General features: G+C 32.8%; 2 protein-coding genes across 3 annotated transcripts; both read right to left on the bottom strand.

The window, feature by feature from the left end:
- Nucleotides 1–435: 435 nt before the first annotated feature.
- Nucleotides 436–2,402, bottom strand: hoxc6b (homeobox C6b). 2 transcript variants are annotated; one of them, XM_062986166.1, is made up of 2 exons: nucleotides 2,027–2,402; nucleotides 436–739 (listed from the first exon to the last, which is right to left on the bottom strand). In XM_062986166.1, exons 1-2 carry the CDS (start codon nucleotides 2,400–2,402, stop codon nucleotides 462–464), a joined length of 654 nt encoding a protein of 217 aa, XP_062842236.1. In that variant the 3' UTR covers nucleotides 436–461. The 2 variants fall into 2 exon arrangements, with proteins under 2 accessions (XP_062842236.1, XP_062842237.1); XM_062986167.1 differs by having other exon boundaries at nucleotides 2,030–2,402.
- A 15,142-nt stretch (nucleotides 2,403–17,544) lies between these two features.
- Nucleotides 17,545–21,025, bottom strand: LOC134301521 (homeobox protein Hox-A9-like). The gene is made up of 2 exons (XM_062986250.1): nucleotides 20,499–21,025; nucleotides 17,545–17,944 (listed from the first exon to the last, which is right to left on the bottom strand). Exons 1-2 carry the CDS (start codon nucleotides 20,983–20,985, stop codon nucleotides 17,703–17,705), a joined length of 729 nt encoding a protein of 242 aa, XP_062842320.1. The 5' UTR covers nucleotides 20,986–21,025; the 3' UTR covers nucleotides 17,545–17,702.
- Between the last annotated feature and the right edge of the window lie 210 nt (nucleotides 21,026–21,235).

Raw genomic sequence — 21,235 nt, 5'->3', positions numbered from 1 at the left:
TCAGAAAACTGTCCCAGCAGGCCATTCGGTAAAACCACAGCTTTCCATAAGCAAAGGTTACACACAGACACTTATCGTACATATTATTTTATCAGACTTCAAATTAAATTGGTTATAAAATTCAGTAGGTAGTTTCGATAGGTAGTTTATAACACAATACTCCTTGATTTATAGGAATATATATATATATATATATATATATATATATATATATATATATAATAAAAGTCACACATAAGCTAATTATAGTGCATAGCAGTTTTCTTTATAAGCTGTTTAAGAAGTGTGCCAACTTCAGGTAGTTCTGATAGGTAGTTCTGATAGGTAGTTCTGATAGGTAGTTTAAAGCATGCCTTTCCATTTTCATATACATATATGAAAAGTCACATAGTTATGGCACATGTTTAGGTAGTTTCATGTATATACAGCGTTACTGGGTGCAGCACAGAGGAGCTGATGGATTATTCCTTTTTGTCGTCGGTGGCTTCTGGTGTTTCTTCTTTTTGCGTTTCCGGTTCGTTTTGGGTGGAGGAGAGATTGTTCTCCTTTTTCCATTTCATCCTGCGGTTCTGAAACCAGATTTTAATCTGTCGCTCAGTCAGACACAGTGTGTTCGCGATCTCGATTCTTCTCCTCCGTGTTAAGTAGCGGTTGTAGTGAAATTCCTTCTCCAGCTCCAGAGTTTGGTAGCGGGAATAAATCTGACGACCCCTGCGTCGATCAGGACCATAACCAACACCTGAGAAAAAAGGAGGAATAATGTATTAACATTGGTAGAGGGAAATCACACGTAATAAAATTAAAAACGTTTATATTTAATTAACAATCAGTGTTTTCACTCGTGCTGTTTCTAAACACAACTGAATGCACAATTTTACAATTGAACTATAAAGTAATTCGAAATAATTTAAACTAAATTATTGGTGTATCCTGCACCTTTTAATTGAAAGAATGCATAAAACAACATTGATCATTATTCTTATAATCATAATTATAACTACTACAACCACTACCACCAAAACGTGGAGGTGCATGTAAGACTCTGGTGCAGGAAAAGAAACACGGTTATTCCTTAAAAACCTTTAGTTTACTGTATATTTTTGCTGGTGCTTTAATGAACTTGGTGATAACTCTATAAACCTTCGTGTGTATGTGGATTTAACTGTTCAGAGAACATGCAAAATGCAAAAAGTTTGGAACGAGTTTTAAAGGCATAGTGTGGAAATACGTTATTAGAGATTTTTTTTTTACTATTTATATTTACAACTAAATAATTTTGTTAGTCCAGATAATGACAGAACCCAAGTCACTAAACAATATCGAACATTTATGTATCACGTTTTGTTAATTTCTCTTCCAGCTACTGTTTTTGTCATTACTAAAATATTCCATACTTATTTAATGTCAGTTTAATTGCGTGTACTGACACTTTTGTCTTTTTTATGTTTTTGATCAGATTAGATGACATTAAATCAAAGTATTACTATTCGCAAGCAATTTGACATCTAATTTTACTTTATTGGCTGGCAGTGATTTTTCATTTGTTTTGCACTGTGAGCAGATACTGATTAGTATAAGATATAAATATTTTAGTTTATGATTTGCACTGTACAGAAACACTGGGGTCATTATGGAATATTTCCCCAAAAATTAAAGATCATTTATGAAATAATCACTTGCTCTCAGGTAACTTCTATAACATCCAGTTTGTTTTAGGATTTTTACTTTTATCTTGGCGTGCCAGTTGAGTCCAAATGGCATGAATTCTAGGAATTCGGTAAGGCTTTAGTAGTTTCTGAGAGACCAGGGGAAGCATGTGTCTAGAGCTGTTTTGGGCCAAACGGGATTTATATTCTCGATAGAAAGGGTATTTATTGCCTGGGTGTCGGGAGGGGGGACCCTGTACAGACAATAAAACGAGGTAATAAAACGATAAAACGCGCGTTTTTAGTTCCAGAAGTAAAAAGCAGGACTTAAACCGACAGGCCTGTGTGTCGAAAGAAATAACTATAAATCAGGGACTCACCACTGTGCGAGTTCATCCTCTGCATCCAGGGGTAAATCTGTATGGTGCTGCTTTTGGCATCCTGGCACGACGATGACAACGATGAAGAAGTGAAGTCCTGTGCAAAGCTCTGCCTGCAGCCGGAAATCCCATCTTTGTCCGGGTAAAACGAATTCGATCCGTAGTCGTAGGGTCCGCGACTCGAACCAAACATCACGTCGTCCTGGGGCTGGTAAAAGGGCGCTCGGTACATCCGGTTACCGGCGCCATAGGACGAGGGGAAATGGCGGACCACGGGGTCGTAGGTGCTCGAGTTGGACAGGGCCACGTTGGGTAAAACATCGTGAGGTCCGGTTAAGTGGCACGACAACGACGGGTTGGTGAAATAGGAATTCATGTCGTCCACTCTCTTTTTCTTTCTTTCTTTCTTTCTTTCTTTCTCTCCCTCCAAAAGCTTTCTTCTAGTCTTTCCCTCCCTCCCTTTACTTACTTTCTCTGATCTTTCTCTCTCTATTTCACTCCCTCACTCACTCATTCACTCCCTCCCTCACCAACCTTCTCACTTCTTCTCGCTTCTCTCACTTTTTTCTTTAATGCGACCGCTGTAGACTATCTAATTTATTTGGGGACACCAAATGAAGACAGCAGGAGCGCAGCTGAACGCGTTTTCAGAGCATCGTTTCTGAGATGGACAGGGATGACAGGGTCAGCTGACCACTTCTCGTCCAATGAAAGTCGTGATTATGAAGGGAAAAAAAGGAGAAGAGAAAGTCGAGTCTTTCTCCTGTTCATGTAACAACATTATATAGCTGTATAGTGGCAGCAGTCATTTTTATTCATAGTCTCTCCCTGCCCCCCATATAGAAATTTTTATATTATAGTTATTGTCCTTAAGTCAAACAATTTCACTTCTCAATGATAAGTCAAATCAGCCTTGTTTCGTATAACAATTCATCTCATTATTTATCATAACTTAATAAAACCAAGAATAAATATCTATTAAATTAATAACATTTCCAGTATCTCATCTGTGTAACCGTGGTGAGGACAATGAGCAGTCTTTTTTACGTAACTATAATATTTACTCTAATTGTTTAACATCATGGAGTCAAATAATTATGACTAGAACTTCATTAGAAAGTGTTATGAGAGGGTATATTTATATAATATTCTTTATAATATATTTTTAGTAAGATTTTCAGATTTTTTTGAATTTATTTTCATTGTTATGTATTTTAATCATATAAGAATTATTAGCAAAAACAGTGCTTCCATACAATATTAAGAAAGCATACATTATATATGAAGATTATAATTATCAAATAAACAGCCGGTTATTTCATTACTTTATTACTTATAATTATGTTTTAATTTCATTTTTAATAACCCATTATTTACAAATGAATTGATTATACATTTAATTAGTAGATTTATAAAATTCTATAATTTGCAAGCTTATGTTCACATGCATGTGTTCATTACATTTCTGTACATGGTTTGTGATCGTGTTTTGCTTATTAGCTTTTTATGTATAATTTAGTATTTGCATTTGATCTTTTTTCATAATAAATTAGTTACCAAATCAAACAAGTTAAGTATTGTTATTTACACACATTATTTAAGTATATATAGTTTATTATCTGGTACAGTCATTCTTTATTAGTTGTAAATTGTGTGTTATACGAGATCGATTATGTTAAGTTTGCACGCAAATTCTTTAATAATGTATCTCTATTATTATTATTATTATTATTATTATTTCTAGTATAATATAAGGGTAAATGTATTTAGAACATGCACGACCCTCTTAAATGCTTTTTCTTCTAAAGTGTGACTTTCGCGTTTAACGTCCAGAGATTCCCATTCAGTTCTTAAATTAAAATAATGGAAGCTTTCAATACAATGAAACTGCAACAGTAAAACTAAATAATGCGATTGATCATTATTGATTTCGTGTCTCTTGACTTAAATGTGAGTTAAATCCAATTATTTCGCTGAACAAAATAAATTAAGAGTCTGATACATTCGTCACCAGATCTGGAAATCAGTCGTAGCTGCTATTGCGAGCACACTTTATAAATTACGTCCATCCCCAAATATCCAATCCGTTTGCATTTGTTAAACTGTAGGCTACTTTAAGCGCACTTTAGTATTTTCTGTGCGTAGTTTAGTGTGTGTTGTCTCCTTTTGTGGAGAAGGGAAATTTATAGGGAGGCAGGAGGAGGTTTATGGCAGTTTTACTGCTTAACGCCTGAGCTGAAAGTCATAAAACCAGACAAATGTCTACTTTCAACAAAAGCGGCTACACGAGCAGCGCAAAGACACAGGAGTTCTTATACAGGACAAAAATATTACATTTAATTCATTTAACATTTTTGCACGTCACACAATTTCACTCTGTATTCTAAAATGGACTGGAGGTCAATAACATTCATGTTTGATTCATTCTAATGTTAAAAAATTAAAAACTTTGCAAACGTCTTCGCCTGCAGACATTTTTATAATGCGCTCTTAGTTTCAAGTCCTTTTAGATTCTGGGGTCGATAGTCCTACCAAAATGATTTAGGTTTGTTCCTCATAAGATACAATATAGTAAAATAAACCATTAACCCGACGACCACAATAAAAACAATGACTAAAACGAAACAAAAAAATGATAATGATAAAAGCTAGATGGCCATGCTATAGGTTCATCTATAGCAAGGATGCTCGGTGCACACAGATACACTAACAGTGCTTTATTATATTGACATTTGAAACGAACTGGTGTAATTATGACTTAAATACAATAATTGGAAAAGAAATTAACAAGAACAGACGACCATCTAAAAACAGCCTGAATTATTGTACAGCAAAATCTAACTAACATGAGTTCACTGTATCGCGATCCACACACACAAAGCTGCGCATTCAGAATCATGATACAAAAGTAATTGCAATTTAATTTAAGTAACACACCTCACTTGTCAAGCAGGGATGTGAAATGTCACTGTGATTTGTAAATTACGACACTTAGAGACCCACTGCCATAATTTAATCCACATGAGCTACAGACAGCAAAGTGAAAATATGATAGGCATATTAGTGAAGTCATATCAGGACTAAATGCTGGGCTCACTAAGAGAAATTCATTTTTATAAAGTAATTATTTATTATTAGATGTTTCAGTTACAGTTGTTGTTTTTGTGTGAATGCACTGGGTTTAATTTCAGCTTCATAAAAGCACATATAATATAATAATTAAATAATTTGTGCACCACACACAGATTAAATTAATATGCAACTTTAAAACCTCAAACTTGACCAAACGTTACAATAAAATTCAACATTGCATAAAATGTAGTTGTTGAATATATACAGTAAACACAATTAGACTTATTTGTTGTTTATTTGTTACAGAAAATGTTCAAATTAATAATTTCATTTAAATGTCTAATTTAATATATATATATATATATATATATATATATATATATATATATATATATAAGTTTTTTTTGTAAAGTATGCAGCATAAATACTGCTTAAAGTTTGATCAGATATTCTCGAAATAGTGTTTTATTGGTATTATTATTTGGTAAAACGTTTTTGTACGTCGTCTACATTTACTCTCTTTCTCAATTTCCCCCAGAAGTGCATTAATTAACATATTTAGAAGCGTTTTTAAAATATAGGTTCTGTTAATTTCTGGTTTTAGCTCTGCAACAATATCGACGTTTGTTGTATCAGAAACAAGTGACACAAAAGTGTGTTTTGTAGGTTAGACGCAGTTAAAACGATTCACATGGACATTGTGGTAATTTAATTTAAATTTCCAGCAAAATGCTGCTGCAACGTTGTATGGATGTTTTAAACATTTTATTAAATATTCTCAGATATTCTATGTTTTAGAAACACAAAACTACTACTTTAGACAAAAACAAAAAGGTTTGCTGTGTAACATTGTGCCATTATTGAACTATTTTATTATGATTTGTGTTTGGAATCATTTAATTTCCTAAAATAGTTGTCAGAGACACTAAACTCACAAAATTTAGCATTTTATAGAAAACGAATAATAATTATACTGTATAATCCGACCACCACGTTGATAAACGTTGAGTGTAGATGGTGCGGGGTTCGAGCTTTCTGCTGTTTCCATCTGACACTGAGGTTCGTGTAAAATCTCAAAGCGATGATAGATTATTTATTAATCTGGAGCTTAAACGTGTTTTTTTTCCTTTCTTCTCTCTCGTTCTATAATAATTACTATTAGGTATTTATCACAGGAGGATGGATTGCTTTGCTTCTTCTTCTTCTTATCATTATTAGTAATATTAGTATTATTAATAATTGAATTAACAGTGAATTATATTTATATTTATGTTCAAAAGAAACATGACAGTGAAAACTATGTGCAGATCGTAAAATGCAAATATTTTCTGTGAACTGTTTGTGTTTTTTATTTTGTAGATGAAACAGATCGATTTCCTTTCAGTTTTCTGATGTTTGCAGCAATTCACATAATCACAGCAGTGAGTGCCTTTGTATGAGGTTTAACTTGTGCTAAAATATAGTCATTGTTTCGTACATTATTTTGTCTTAAACACATTTTAGGTTAAAAAGCAGCTGATGAGGCTCATAAATTCTTCCTGTTATGTCTTTTCCAACATTGCTTTTTTTGTTAAAGAAAACATGCCAATTAAACACTTTCTTTAGTAGTACAAAAGAGAAAGATCTTTTAAAGTCAAACCATTGGCAAGATACAGTACTAACAAAGACGAACAACCAAACAGAATCTCAACCCAGCCAATCAATACTAAGAACTTCAAACAGGCGCCAGTAAGAACAACAAAAGATAAACAGACATAAAATGCAGCCAGCTTAGTATTTTCACTTTCTGGCATTAATTCAAGTTTAAAATGCTGGGCGTTTTTACCTCAAGTTCCACCTTGATGCTACAGGACTGGATTTCAGTGTAATATTGTGTAAATAGTCAGTGTAAAATGACTAAATAAACACATCGAAGATGAAAACGTGCAATTACAGTTAGTTAATAGCACTAATACACACTGGAGGAGATAAGACACGGGCTGCCATTTGTTCTTTCTCTCCAACAGAAGCCAGTTAATTGTTGTAATGAGGACCAACTGGTTTCCCGGTCATAAACACGAATTACAGCTCACAAAACTGCACAAATACCACAAATGCACCATCCACAACTGAACAAACACCGCTAAAAACACCACACGGACACGTTTCTGACTAAAACAGAAGAGTGGAGACACAGTGGAAATGCTTACAGACAAATTATGAACAGAAAGACCGATAATAATCACAAAAACACACACAAATATAAAGGATTTATTTATAAAGTGGATATTTGGTAACTGAAAGCTTTAATAAACGTCTTACAATATTCTACATCAGAGAGACTCTATTCGAATCTTTTCATTTAATTGTTATTATTTTTTTATACTATTAAACTACCTATTAACTATCTTTTGACTTCAGATTCTTGTTCATTAATATTTTAGAGTCCTTTTGGTTTGTACATAAATAAATGAGTTTTTTTATTTTTAACTCTCAAGCTTTTTTCTTTGTGTTGCTTTATCACATAATTGGCTGAACAGGAAACGTGTGTGTGTGTGTGTGTGTGTGTGTGTGTGTGTGTGTGTGTGTGTGTGTGTGTGTGTGTGTGTGTGTGTGTGTGTGTGTGTGTCCGCCTGAGCATCATTAGGAAGTGTCGCTGACGGTGGAAAAAAGGCCAACAGAAGAACTTTCGACCTTTTGGAGCTGTAAAATTAAACCAGCAGACTGTTCAACAGAAACCAACATTCCAGCCACTTCCCCAAGGAGAAGCTTTCTGCTGACCACCGGCCACAAACTGTATCTGTGTGGCTACTTACTACTTAAGTACAGTAAAACCTACTAAACTACTAGACTAGGCCAAAAGATTAAGCACCTTTCTCAAGGTTATTAAGTGTTTACTGAATGTCTTAAATGTTAAAACAGAAATGCTGAACTGTTTATTTCACTAAAAATCTAAAATTCAATTTCATTTAGACTCATTTAGTATTTAGTATTCTTTTAGTGTTTTTATAGTCTCTATTCTTCAATCAGGTTGTTTGTAAATATTGTATTAGCGAGTTTAGTGCATGCGTTTTTGCATTTATTTGGTTTATTAGTAGCAGTACTATAGTATTGTGTTGGTGTTTCTTTTTCCTAAGTTCGTTTGCTTATTAAAGTAAATAAAACTGATCTGTAAATAAATTAATTTCCACTTAGATTTGTTGTCGTTCTTCAGGCTCAAATGGCTTCATATAATAAATTATCTCAGTTCTATAAACCCACATTAAATAAATAAATATAAATATTAATAAATAAAAAGACATGCAGATATTAATGGTATTGTTATTGTTATTATAATTATAAGATATTTGTGTTGTGGTTGCTGCTGCTATAATAGTACATAATGCATGTTTTAAATGATGAACCTGTATATGCATCTACACATTGATTTGGTTATACACCGTGTGCCTGACTTACACTCACTGTAAATAGGTTCAGTTTAATTTGACCTCTAAATCTACTGTAGTTCTGTACAAATTTTACTTATTTTATAATCAGCTGGTACAAATATTATTTTATAAATCAAAATTGTATTAAAATCGTGCCATAAATAAATATATAACATTGTAAAACACTAGGTGGCAGCATTGGCCTCTGAGCACACAGCAACAGTAACGTGACCTGCTGACAGTCTGATGATTACAGGGGTCAGATTATCTGAAATATTATTGCATTAAAATCATAATTTTTTGTGTATATTAAAAAATCTGTATCTGATTCCTATGAAGAGTTTCTGCTTTAATGAAAAACTAAAGAGAGCTTTTAGGAAATCAAAAATACTGCACACTACTGAACACTTCTGAACATTTGGATGTAAATAGTCATTCATATTTGTTAAAATAGATTTATTTAATATTTATTAATATAAACTTAGTTTAACTAAATACGAGAATTTGTCTCCTTAGAAGAATATTGATTAACAAACATATAAAACCAAAAACATTTGTGCCTCTCCTCCATGTTTTGGCTGAACTGCAGTAAATGTACAGTATATCCTGATTCATTCTTGTTGATGCTATATCAGGACTTTGTATAAGGCTTGCTGTAGAATATTTAAAAAGTAATGTAAACAATAAAACAATGTTCCTACAGCTGCAGTGGTGAAAACACCCCAATAAAACTGAACACTTTAAACAATGTGATCTAAGTTAAGTCTGAAAAAGTCATTTCTGGAAACACAGAGCCGAGCGACAAGTTTACATTCCACCTGCTACTCACATTATCCACAGAGATCAAGAGAACCTTCAGCTCCCCACAAGAGTTACTGCTCACAAATACAAACATGACAAACTGGAATCATCTTACTGCATTGCTGCAGGGTGAAAACCAACATCCAAAAACCACCGCTGCAGCTTATCTCGTAACCACAAAAACTCAATTCTACCACATGAATCACTGCCGTCTAATTTTATTGTTATATTTTGGTCATATTCATTTACATCACTAATAGAACAAATGACCCTTAAAACACACACACACACACACACACACACACACACACACACACACACACACACACACTTTTAAACTAAGCACAAAACATACATGTGGTTTGGAAGAATCTGCAAATCATGTGACTACAACTATAATAAAAGCCACAACATGCAAATCAGTAAATAAAGACAAACCCTAAAACCAGTTATGACAACCAATGCATCTTGAAAATGTTAAGAATGTGAATTATGTTCTAAAAGACCAAAAGACCATAAAGGCAAAAAAATCTCCTTTAAACCTGATAAACCACTTATTTACACTATATGCAATTAATAGTCTTGGGTCTTCCAGGCTGATGGCAGTGATGATTGACTACAACTTGTCACAAACACCCCTGTGCCCCCCTTTTTGTTTCCTTGGAGTCATTTATAAGGTACCAAGATGATAAAGTTAATAAAAAAGTAAATGCACCATTGTTCTTGCCAAGGTTATAAAAAAAACCTCAGAATCTCAAAATAAACAAACACACAAAAGAAAACCAGTTGCAGGAAGCATTAAAATCCCAACACTGTCATGACATTTCCCTAAAGGTGTATGTAAACTTTAAATGTAAAATTATATTTACAAACTGTTAATATTAAGTAGCCTGATTATAATGAATACTAGACTTTATAGAGCACTAATGGTTCCACCTACAGTTTCACAACACAAAAGGTTCATTTATTTAATATAATCTGGAAGTAGACATTCAACTGATTAATCTGTTTTTATTTATGCAGCAGATTTGATATGTTGATATATAGATTGATATATTTATTTATTTACTTATTTAAGTCCTAAAACGAGATTTCTATGAAACATGACACAATTTGAAGACAACTCATATGACAATGTGGTACGAAGTCACAAACTGGTAAACCTCACAGTCCAAATATTTACACATCTCCAAGTGGTGAACATCACATATACGATTCATATCAATGCATGTCTTCATAAATATTCGTAAAAAATGACAACCTTCAGATTAATGAAGGAAGTCCTGATGACAGGTATAACGCATGACACACCCTTCTTCAGTAAACCTGCACGGATGTAAAAGAATAAAGAAACACCACCTACGTGATGCACACCAAACCCAAGCCGTTGTACTTTATATATTCAGTGGGTTTAAAATGTATGTATATACGTTTCTAAAAACAGAGCAGTCACACCTTTTAGCGACATTTGTTTTGTTACGAGCCACAAAAGCAAACGCATCCATTCATCACGGTTTGAACCTGCTGTCACAAACGTACCTGCTTTCATTTGGATACCCTGACATTTACTATTAATGTTAATATGAACTGTACATGATATCGTTAATAAATCATGTAGGTTTTCATTTAATACTACCTAAAACCTCCAAATCATTGGATTCTAGTCTTAATAATACATCACAACATGCAACACCACTCTAGATGACCGATCCCTACCTGCTGTATTCACTTATACAGAAGCTTTGTTTTGTTTGTTTGGTTTTATCAAACTCTGCATGTATTATTGATTACACACACCATACAGTCAATAAAACTGATATATACACGTACTTATGTGCATTGACAGTACAGTTACCATTCTCATTTCCAGTTCAGATCATCTGACGACTAAAATCATAAGATGTGTGGTTTATAGGCCTTTAAAAAGCTGACTGCATTTGTAAGAAATACATACATACATACATAAATATAAGCTGTGTTTCTCAGTCCTGCTTTTGGAGTCTCTTTACCCTGCACACTTATTGCACGTATTTTTCTCTAAAACAAAGACTGCTCATTTTAATTCTTCATTTAATTAACAAGCCTGATGAGATTAAGGTTGATATACTGAATAATTCTGCAGTGAATGGCCACAGCAGAACCAAATATCAGAAGGACCAACTCTACACCAGGCTGATGCATGCTGGTGTGATAATAAATGTACAGGAGAAACCAGTAAGAACAGAAGAATCGCTGACTTACCTCCATCTTGCAGGTGTTGGCTGAGGTCAAAGTCATTTCATTCCCTTAATCCGTATTTTGTCTCTATAGGAAGAGCCAATGCTGGAAAATCACTGCATTAAATCCTGTGCTCAATAACTTAATCTAACCTGTAATGGGGTCTGAAAACACAAGATCCAAAACAAAGGATCCATGCGTTAAACCTCCTGTTGTTTCTACTTCCTTTTCACTAGAACTTGACACACATTAAAATCTCAGTAATAAAACGACTATATCCTCGTCTTTTACAGATGTAGAGCGAATATGAGCCACCAAACCAAACGCCAACAGCATAAAGTTCAGGTTCATGGAGATGGGATCACGTGACCGCGAGCAGCCAATCCGCTCTCCTGTGCAGTCGTTAAGTTTTTATTACTTTAGCTGTAAATTTACCACCAAACATCCAGGAATGTGTTTCACCCCCCATTTCCATTTCTGCTCCTTTCACTATAAGAGGGATTTCAGAACAAAACACACGCAGTAAAACTAAATTATTCACATAAATAAATAAATCAACAAACAAACAAACAAAAACAGCCATAAAGAACAAACTCTACTCATATTTCATCAGCACTGATTTTAGGTTAAATAACATAGAAAATACAGGAAAAAACAATTTACAAAAATATATGAACAACAACGTCTCAGCCCCACCAATAAATGTTATAAATACACACACATACACATTCGAGGGTCTGAGACCACCACTCTTCCACATTTAATACAAAATGTACATGAATACTAAAATGTACATGAATACTACAATGTAGAATCCACGTTTGCAGCTACATTAATTTCTGTAAAATAAGGTCAGACTTTGATTCTCTCAGCTGAAGCACAAACAGACGAGCAAATATTATATATAGTAATTTTATTAATATTATATACCAAATCATTATATTAAATATTAACAATTTGTTTTGTGTGACAGATAGGAAAAAAATTTACATTCTTCACTTACGTATAGACAAATTAAAATCAACTCATATTAAGCAATAAACAGTAGCGTCCTTTTATCACTAAAACAATGTTGTTTATTAATATTATATATTAAATAATTTGGGATTATTTGTGTATCTTATGGAATTATTCGATTATTTGATGCTAAAGATTTAAAGTTTTGATACGATGTTTAATGTTTAAATGGTAAAAGAAACAAAAAATAAACACTGTTAAATATACAGAATTTTGTGTTTGTTAGCATAATAAAGTAAAAATCACAGATTGAATTTCAGTACCGTTTTTACGTTTTTGGTTTTACTTATGACATTAAAATATTACTGCACATTGTTTGAAGCACAAGTTCATTAGTAAAGCATAATAAGATAATAGAAGCTTATAGTTAATAGACTAATAGAATTATTAGTGCATGTACAGACTTCACCACCTTTTGCGCATTTTTAACCCCATGTAATGTAAAAATGTTTTAAACAGCTTAGCCTATAAAATAGCTCACTGCAGGGTAAAAAAAAGCCTAATTATTTTATGGGACCCCAATAAAGTTTACAGGCGATTACAGCCTCTTTAAGGTGTTTCCTTTACTGGCAGTATAAAAGCACCAGGGCTAAAAGAGGAAAAGAAGCTTAAATATCACTTCTGTTTTAGAAACACGTTCTTTCTGTTTGCTGGTTTATTGATTCGACTTCACCATAAAAAAAAAATCAAAAACAAGTGTGTCCTTCACCATATAACTCTGCTTTATACTTTATTTTGTTCATTTATTTTAAGCACAATTATTAATATAAAACAACAAGAGAAAAAGAGTCTGAAATACGCGACAACGTGCTGATTATCATTAAAGATATTTTACATTTTATTAATAAATTATTTAAATCTAAAATGTTTTAAAAACTAAGTATAGCCGCATATAGAAAAATATCTTTATTTTCTTGGTCAATATTCATATTTAATGAAATACTAATAACCTTTTAAGATTTATTGTAGAGAACATCTAAAAGTTAGGACAACATTCGTTAATGAACCGATTTTTATGCGGGATATTATTGCGTACATATATTTAATATTTATTCCTTTAACAAACATGTAAGGAACTAAATAAAAACACACAAAAATAAATATAAAACAATACCTGCTGTTTTGCTATGATGTGTATTTTATACAGGCACATGCAATAAAACTTTATTGTTTTAATTATTCATTGGGTTATTTAAACATTTAAAGGAACACAATTTTGGTCCTGAACTTTACACTGCTAGTATTTATTTTTGGCGTGTTTCTGCACCGTGTGTGTTTATTTATTTATTTATTTTACACTGATTTAACTTCATCATTAGTTAACTGTACATTATTAATTAGTTTATGTGATTTGGGCATTGGTGTAATACTTTTAGGGAATGTTACGTTCTTGTAGAACATTTTAATAAAGATTAACCGAGAGCAGGATTGTAATTTTCCTTTATTTGTATTTTACAGAATTATGTTTCAGCATGAACACAACATGCTCAACAATATAGCAACACTGACCAATGCTCATTTATTTTAGGGCATCCAACTAAGGTGCACAGGCTACTGTAAATTATCTCTAGGTCTGTGTGTGTGTGTGTGTGTGTGTGTGTGTGTGTGTGTGTTTGTGTGTTTGATGCCCAGAAGACTGATTACCATGTCCAAAATGGTATTCCGTCCTTCCCCGCGCTGTTCAAAAATAGATCACTAGCGACATCTAGTGTTCATTATTACAAGTGTGCGCTTAATATTTTATTCTGTTCTTATTATTGCTGAGTGTTTTATAGTGTTTATGTTTGATAAGTGGATCAGATAAAACTGTATTTACGAGTTACATCACTGTGCTGTGTAGATCCAGACCTTCTTAAAATAAAATATCAGAAAAATCTTATGTATAAATTTGAAAAAAAAAAAAAAAAGACCGGTGACCCGAGATTTTAACAGATTTCAGCGTAGTTCATCTATTTGCACGTTAAACTAACAAAGACAAATAGGTACAGAACTCCAGCAGGTATATGTTTGTTTTGTCATAAGACATAATTAACATTATTATGATATTTATAACCAAGCCTTAACAAACTAAAATATAAAACTATGAACAATTAATTAATTACAACTATAAATATATTAAAATAAACTTATTTAAAAGATTAGTGGGCTTATTAAATAATCTTAACTATGCATAGTAGGTTTAAATTCAGGACATTAATATTTTATTTACATGTTCTTATTTTTATTATTTATGTATTTAATTTTTTATACAATTTTGATTGAATTGGTTGAATATGTTCAATGTTTTAGGTTTATACAATTATTTAAAACAATGTTGAATGGTGATTCTAATCAGTACGAACTGTAGAGATCACAGAAATATATTTTGATCTTTTACAACTTTTATAAGTCAGTCTATTTATTCTAAAACAATTATAGGCGTATTCTAATGATCTTTTTTAAAATATGTAATTTACAATTACAATTAGACATTTACAAATTCTGTAATGGGAAGCAATAAAAGGATTTTTAAATTAGAATAGTAAGATAAATTAAAAATGAGCACCTACATTCTGTAATTTTATATACAAATTAAGTAACTGTGTAAATAAAAAACATATTATTAATAATCACAGCAACACCTTAAGGTAATAATGTTACGATTAAGAGCAGAACAGATTTAAAATCAATAGGAAACCAACGTGTATAGTGATTTATATAATAAAACAATTTCTCCAAAATAGATCTCAGCTTTTTAACACAACTTATGAAACTGTTTGACTAAACAAATGTCTTTAGCAATTACAGGCACCTCTACTGTCTGGACAGGACCAAAAAGGCCAAAAAGCAAATTCGTATGTGACCAATTTGTGGGATTTCCAAATGTATAGATAACCAACAATTTATTAAGAAACGAGCCATTTTTACCAAATATATATTTATATCCTAAAATCATTTCATACATTATACACTGACCAACTTTAAACTGAATAATTAATTCAGATTACAAGGAAAAAATTATGATATAATAATAATAAAAAAAAACAGTCAAATTAGTTTAACACTACTGGTTCATCAGAACATCGCATTTTGTCTCACAGTACATTCAAATATTGTTTGGACTTAAATTCCATAAAATTCCATACACACATGACTGAAGCATTGAACAATTCTGCACAATTTCAACAATATTCATTGCAATCCACCTTAAATGTAAAACAATTTACTATGAACAGATCCTACACTAGTACAAACTGCAGCTTATCAACTGATTCAACCACTAAACACTTACATAAACACAACTAACCTCCTAAAACAGATCATAAAACATAAATAACTAAGCAAACACGTAATTCTTTACATTTTCTTTACAAAAAAGCAAATAATAATGTTAATATTTAGTATACGGGAATGAGACTTCTGCAATGCGTTGCAAATGTTGTTCCACTGAACTCATAAAACCCCCAAACAAGTTTTATTTACCAGAATGACACATTTGGTCCCCAAACATCTTTAAAAGCGTATCTAAAGTTTAGAAAATTGTGGATCTATATCTGGCCTGCTTTACTCATCAATTAAAAGGAGAATAAAACGTTACAGTTAGAGCTACAGCCTTTAGGCCCAAAAGATGCTTAAATATCTCTAATATATTGTTTAGAAAACGATAAAACGCTATTTGAATAATTTTAGAAACAAGTTTTGTACGAACTTACAATAACACGTAGCATTTCAATATAATCAACAAAGAAAAACAGCAACTTACAGGGAATAACAGGATAAAACATTTGTTTACTGTTCTAAAGACAATCGTACAATTTTATTTTAAAAGACTGGTTACCAGACCTCATTTCTGTTTCAATGCTTTCTGTTTTACATTTTATATACATCCCATATTTACAACATGGTTCTTCATCTGAGAACTCGGATCATTTGACTCCTTTCCATTGACCGCGGGGTGTGATAACGGAAACCAGGGTTGTCGCGTTTGCAGACCAAAAACAAGTGCAATAACCCTTTGTAACAGCCAAAGCGTCCCCACTAATAAAAAACAATAAAGTCATTTAGTCCAGACGTCTAGCCAGCTCCCCGGGTTTTGTTTTGTTTGAAATGCCAGCGCTTCCGATTCGGGGTTGTAAAATCGCATTGCTCTGAACGGAAGAGTCCAACAGATTGAGCCTTAAAGTCTCTTCACATCCTGTCATTACTGTTTGTGGTACCTTACAGATTCTTGCTGTTTGTTAGGGCCAAAATATACACACACACACACACACACACAGCAAGGAACAATAAAATGCTGCATAAAAATCGTATTAAATTGCTTACATTTTGTTTGACTATTTTCATAATTTCATTATTCGCAAAATTCACCAAGCAATACATACAGTTAACTGTATCTGTACAAAAACTGACAGATATCACACACACACACACACACACACACACACACACACACACACACACACACACACACACACACACACACACACACACACACACACACACACACACACACACACACACACACACTACGCACTATTACTAATACTGTTATTAATAATATACAAAAAGAATGCGACAAGTTTTTTTTATAATTGCGGATTTTTTAAATTGTATAATAAATCATTTATGTTTCATTTTTAAGAATAAATATGTTCGTTAATATAATGTGAACTGACGAACAGAAAGCGAGCTTCCCGTTTTAATATCACAAATATTTTCCTCCATCTGCACGTCGATACGAAATATTTTTCCTTAAATATCAAACCATCCAAACCATTTTTCTTTGCAATAAAATCTTAATAGCTTATATGTTTAACTTAAAAACAACCAATAGAATGTGTGTATACTAGTAAGAGAAGCAGCGTTTATTACGTGAGGGATTTTACATACAAAATTGTTAACAATGTAAGATTCAACAGAAACAAAAACAGCTTTTATTTTTAATAAAAAAACATAACTAAACAAAAAAAACAGTAACATATTAGATGTACAAATTTATTAAGACGAGGGGATTAAACCGTGTAAATTTCGCAGACGTAAACTACTAAACACAAATGTTAAAAAATACTATTGTTTTGTACAACGTTTATTTTACTGAGTTTTAATAAACTCAGCTTGTTAGAAAATGAAGAGTTTTCTAGTTTAGAGTCAGTATGATCGGATCCAGTTGATTCCTCGTGTTGTTATTTGGTTCCTTCGTTCATATCTTTGTTCATTTTCTTCATTTTCATGCGCCGGTTCTGAAACCAGATTTTGACCTGCCGCTCCGTTAGATTCAGATCTCGGGCCACTTCGTACCGACGGTCCCTGGTGAGGTACATGTTGAATAAAAACTCCTTTTCCAGCTCTAAAGTTTGATATTTGGTGTACGGACAGCGTTTCTTTCTGGTGGATTTCGCGTGTATCCAGTTGATCACGGGATTATCTGGAAAATAAAACAATAAAATCACATTTAATGTGGACGCTCGCTCTTTTTAGCGTTCGTCCATGTACACAGAAAGTGAATTCTATCTTATTAAGTCTTTATTGGATTTAAGGGTTTTAAAACTTTGTTTTTGCTCTGTCATGTTTGTTAGATGATTTGCTAGACATTTCTAAAATTGATAAAATTAGTAAAATAAAATACTTTTCTAAATAAATGATCCTTGGTTTTAAGGTGTCCTGACGCTCTAGTTCTGCTCTGCTGTTTTTTTATTCTAATGTAATTTAATTTACAAAGATAAAATTATAAATTTCTAAGGTCTGTGCATTACAACATATTAAAAAAACATCTATAAATGTCACATGCATTAAATATTAAATATTTTTTTAAATAAAACACAAACAGTGTGACGTCAGGTAGGATAAATTTTAAAAAAAAAGTCATAAAGTTTTGTTTTCTTTATTGTTTAGTGCTTCATTTCTTACAGATGATGTTTCTTAAGCAGTGTGGATGTTTCGCTAGTATTTAAAGCGGCGTTGTCATAAAAAGTGACGATGTTTGCTGATTTTATTGGCTCGTAAAAGAGCTTTGAAGCTTTGAAGTATCCGACAGCTCTGTTCCTTCATTAAAAACTTTCATTGATTTAAAATGTTTATGTAATATTAAAATTAAATTTTTATACTGGACTCAGTATAATTTTGTACAATGTTGAAACTTACATGCTATTTCAAAATTATGTACATGCTAGGATTAAGAGCTGATTTATTACACATTGATGTTAAATGTTAAGCGTAAATTAACATAAAAAATTATGAAACAAGTAGTTGCATGAAATCCCATGCAGGCTTTGCTAGGATATTTTTGCATTTATATAGATTGGGGATTTTATAGCCTCTTTATGGCTCCTGTCTATTTACAACCTTAAAGCTCGAGTGGCATTTGCTCTAAAACTGTCTCAGACAAAGAGGATCTTGTTTCAGAGACTGAAATGCGGCGGTCATTTTCACAGATCCACCTTCATACACATTTGAACCTCCTCCATTAGAAATATACACACCATGACTGTTAACCCAAGAAACTAGGTCCATTATCTCCTGGAAAATGTGAGATTTGCATTTATTTAATAATTTATTACTAGGGAGACCCTGCATATGCCCCGCCCATTCATTTATTATTCATATATTAATCTTACAGAGGGGTTACCACGGTATAGTAGAAAGGGCCAAGTTACATGAACATTAATATTAATGAAACGTTCTCATCTTTCTCATAATTGTGATGGTCCACTCATTACGTAATAATAATAATAATACTAATACTACTACTAATACTAATAATAATATTAATAATAGTAATAGTAATAAACCTAAAAAATTTTTCTCTCACTTCAACCCCTGTTTTGTGTTTTATGAGATGATTTGATAAATAATCCACCAAAGGCTTCATATCTTCATATAAAATTCTTAAACATCAAATGAAAACATTGCAAACCCCCTCTGCACGTAAGAGGCCCTTGGCTAAGCCATCTTATTCGGTTAATTCAGCCATGATCCTGAACTAGAATCATATTTAAGGTTTAAATGACATAAAGTGTTACTTTACTTCATTATACTGTTTTAACCTGGTACATCTTAATTCACGCCCCTATCTATTTATCATCAATGGATCATACTATACAACATTACATGTTACTATTTTGCACTACTTAGCATTTACACACGTGTAAGTATATTTTTACACTAGTTTAACTATAAGAAAATAGAAACTGTACTATAAATTGTACTCATCATCCAACTCCTAGGCCTGTAAATGCTGAAATAATTATTAAAATACGCATTGTTACAGGGAGTGGTGCCCCCACCTTTCTCTGCACCCTATAACCCATAAAGCTGAATACTGCCTCCATTAACAGTGCAAACGAGATGGTTGGCCATTAATTTACTCAAATCTGGGTTAGATTTATAGTTCATTATATCAGAACACTTTTTATTTACAAAACTATAAATGACATATTTAAACAGAAATATCTGGCTGAACTATTAATTTACGGTCTCTTAAACATATGCCAGGATTACAAACTAAAAACTGATTTTCTAACTGCATGTAAACATACTTGTAAACGTATGTTATCTCTTTAGTGCTAAACCTTCAAACACTTTCACAGAGGGGCCTAAATAATAAACAAAAACCTCTGAACAATTAAAGAAAATCGTTCACCAAAACAATGATATTTTTACTAAAGTAAACGTAAGGTGATCGGACTGCACACGTAAAATCAGATTTTGGTTTGTACATGTTAAGCTCAAATAAATAAATATTCACAATAAATAATCGAGGTAAATTTAGTATTTTACTACACATGCATATGTATTTTATATGAAGCATTCATATCTGAATAAAATCAGTACAACTGTTAAAAACGAGCAGCTTTGCTGTGAACCATTTAAGTTATAGCAGTCATTTATTTTAGTCTAGAGACATCCTTCAGCACCTTCCCCCACTTTCTATTGCCAACGAAGTGAATATTGCCACCATAAACCGAAATTGACTATCTTACTGGGGTCCAACTCCGGCTGGTCCTCTTTAATTTTGCTGGAAATCGGGGCTTCTGATTCTGATGAAGAGCTGATCTGCGGAGTCTTTGGATGAGTCGATGGTTTATAATAATAATCCGAGTTTTCTTTAGGTCTGATTTCTAAGAATTCATCAGATTTCAGTTCATAATTTCTGCTGCTGCCGGCTGGTAAGGATGCAGGTTCGATCCACGGTCGTAAAAACCTCGTATCCGTGCCCACATAAGGATGTTTGGCATGAAATACCGGGTTTTGTGAGTACACCGGATCCCAGGACGACGTGAACACCGCATTTCTGGATGCAAAACTGCACGAAGAAACTTGCGGACACTCCGCTGTTAAAAATGGCGATGGTCCCATTTCTGCAAAATGCGCGCTGCTGGAGAGAAGATCTTCGCTCTCATGGTTTATCAATGAATCCATGTAATAGTTAACCGACATGGCGACGTATTTGGTCTCCTTAACAGGCATTCAGATTTTTATGGAGTGTAATGTCTATGTTTATGTGCCCAGTAGTACAATCAAGGCAGGTAATGATTTCTCTCGCGGGCTCCTCTCTGCCATTGGCTCAATGTGAACACGTGATATTTTGGGCCAAAAAAAAAAAAAAAAAAGAAGGAAAAAAACCCCCACACACTGTCGACATTGTTAAACAGTGGGTTTAGTGTTGCCTATCACATAGTCTGTCTGTTTCATTAAATTGCTTTATTACAATAAAGTC

The sequence above is a fragment of the Trichomycterus rosablanca genome, chromosome 24, assembly GCF_030014385.1.
Source record: "Trichomycterus rosablanca isolate fTriRos1 chromosome 24, fTriRos1.hap1, whole genome shotgun sequence".
Taxonomy (NCBI): Eukaryota; Metazoa; Chordata; class Actinopteri; order Siluriformes; family Trichomycteridae; genus Trichomycterus; species Trichomycterus rosablanca.
The sequence above is the reverse complement of the archived record's forward strand: the minus strand, read 5'-3'. Positions and strand labels throughout refer to the sequence as shown.